Here is a 2328-nt window from a genome sequence, read left to right as displayed (position 1 = left end):
ATATTCAAGTCTTTCTAAAAGAATATTCTGATCAACTGGATCAAATGCAGCACTGAGATCCAACAGGACGAGCACAGATACAAGTCCATTATCTGAGGCCATTAGAATATCATTAGTGACTTTCACCAGAGCTGTTTCAGTGCTATGATCAGTTTGTTCCCCGACTGAGACTACAGTCCTGAGCCAGTCAGAACCAGGCTGCAGGTCTGCCTGGTTCCAGTTCTGTCGCTGACCTTTGACCTGTTCAGAAGCAGGCCTCTGTGGGAGGACACTTTTAGGTTAATGCAAACGTTAGCGTTAGCGGCCATGAGCGACCCAATGATGGTTCTGGGCTCTGAGTTCAGCCAATAACCAGGTTTAAAATCCCTGCTGCTGCCATCTAACAGCTTTACACTCCGATATTTTTCACCATCAGACGATTCATGAAAAGTTTATAGAATCCAAGGATTAAAAAAAATCAATAAAACATCCAAACTTTAAATACTTTAATGAACATTTGCTTAAAAAGTCAATGAAAAACTCAACATTTTGTCATTTTAATAAACCGATCATCATGAACCAAACATCAACATCTGTTCCAGAACCATTCCTCATCCTGCCTCAGAACCCGGGTTAGAACCTGAGTTAGAACCTGAGTTACAACCTGAGATAGAACCCCGGTTAGATCCCAGGTTAAAACCTGGGATCTAACCTGGCTCTAACCTGGATTCTGACTTAGAATCCAGGTTAGAACCTGAGTTAGAACCTTTTTTAGAACCAGGGTTAGAACCCCGGTTAGATCCCAGATTAAAACCGTGTTTAGAACCTTGGTTGGAACCTGAGTTAGAACCCCGGTTAGATCCCAGGTCAAAACCGTGTTTAGAACCCAGGTTAGAACCTGAGTTAGAACCTGAGTTAGAACCTGAGTTAGATCCAGGTTAAAACCGGGGTAAGGACCTGGATTAGAACCTCAGGTTAGAACCTCAGGTTAGAACCTCAGGTTAGATCCCAGGTTAGAACCCGGGTCGGGCTGGTCCAACAGGTCCACACAGCAGGAGGTGAAGGTCTCAGGCTCCTCCTACTGATTCAGCCACTGGGCAGAATGGGCGCCGGCAGGCCCGTGGCCCCAGCCCAGCATGTTGGACACCTGTAGGGACAGGGGACAGCGGACGGGAGGCGCCGCCTCATACTCAGGGTCTGGAGGCTCCGCTTTGATCTGGATGGTTCTGGATTTGATCCGCAGCTTATGGGGCAAAGCTGAAGAACCGGGTTCTGGCACTTTGTGGGCGGAAACGATGACGCTTCTTTGGTCGGCTGCAGACGAGGCCGGACCCTTGGGGACCCGCTGCTCATCCTCACTGATGGCGTTTTCCTCCCAGGTTCTGGGGGAGTTACTGGACGACCCGGCAGGCTGCAGACGGACCAGAACCGGGCCGGTTCTGACCTGTTCAGAAGCAGCGCTGCTCTCCTCTGCTTCTTGCTTCAGATCTTCTGTTCTGAAGAGCAAGGCCCGCTTTGCTGCCCACATTTCAGGCACTAGAGGCGAGAGTTTGATGACGGAAGTGTTTGGCAGATCTACCTGCTCTAGATCTGCTTTCATGAACCGCTGGCCGGACCGGACCTCCTGGTGGGCCGAGGAGCTCACCAAGCCGAACTTGATCTTCAGCGCCAGCAGCTCGGCCCTCAGCGAAGCGTTCTCCTCGCCCAGCGCCATCAGCTGGTTCTCCAGAACCAGGTCGTTGAAGCGCCGCTTCTCCCTGGAGCGTTTGGCGGCTTCGTTGTTCCTGCGGCGCCTCTCCCAGTAGAGCGAGTCTTTCTTCTCCTCCGGGATGAATTCCCGTTTCCTGCGGAGCATAGATCTATTCTTCAGAGGGACCGCTGGCAGGGTTCTGTTGGGTCCGTGTAAGGCCAGAACCAGCGCATCCTCGCCGCTGGAGTCGGTATCCTGCGGCGCCGCCTGCATGCTGCTGGGAGGAGGCTCAGCTGGTAGCCATGGCGACCATCTGGACCCGGGTCAGGACAGCTGTGAACAGAACAAAGCAGAACAGTTTCAGACCCGATCCGGTTCATCTGAGCGGTACCGGTTCTGAATCAGTGAAGAACTTCTTTGGTCAGAACCGGCTCGGTTAGAACCATCATGGCGGCGGTTCCGGTCCTGGAAACCACTGGTCTGACGCTCAGATCATTCCGGAACCAGCAGCCATGTTTCCTGCTCCTCATCAGAACCGGAGGTTCCGTACAGAGCGGCGAAGCTTTGGGCCCAAAGCCCTCGATGACGTCATCGGCGGTATGACGCAATGATTCTTCTTCTTCTTTGATATTTTTGGCGGTTGACAAACAACAGATAGA

General features: G+C 52.0%; 1 protein-coding gene across 2 annotated transcripts in view; it reads right to left on the bottom strand.

Moving 5' to 3' along the window:
- Positions 1-515: 515 nt before the first annotated feature.
- nfil3 (nuclear factor, interleukin 3 regulated) overlaps positions 516-2328 on the bottom strand; it is a 2954-nt gene continuing 1141 nt past the window's right edge. The window contains exons 2-4 of one of the 2 annotated variants that reach the window (XM_015403270.1): positions 1000-2002; positions 902-961; positions 516-631 (exon numbers count right to left, since the gene is read on the bottom strand). In XM_015403270.1, coding sequence (XP_015258756.1) covers positions 1058-1942 — 885 coding nt within the window. In that variant the 5' untranslated portion in view covers positions 1943-2002 and the 3' untranslated portion in view covers positions 516-631; positions 902-961; positions 1000-1057. Of the gene's footprint in view, positions 632-901; positions 2003-2328 lie in introns of both variants that reach the window. The other variant, XM_015403268.1, reaches the window with a different exon arrangement.

Source organism: Cyprinodon variegatus, unplaced genomic scaffold (assembly GCF_000732505.1).
Source record: "Cyprinodon variegatus isolate N-32 unplaced genomic scaffold, C_variegatus-1.0 Scaffold1475, whole genome shotgun sequence".
Lineage (NCBI taxonomy): Eukaryota > Metazoa > Chordata > Actinopteri > Cyprinodontiformes > Cyprinodontidae > Cyprinodon > Cyprinodon variegatus.
The sequence above is the reverse complement of the archived record's forward strand: the minus strand, read 5'-3'. Positions and strand labels throughout refer to the sequence as shown.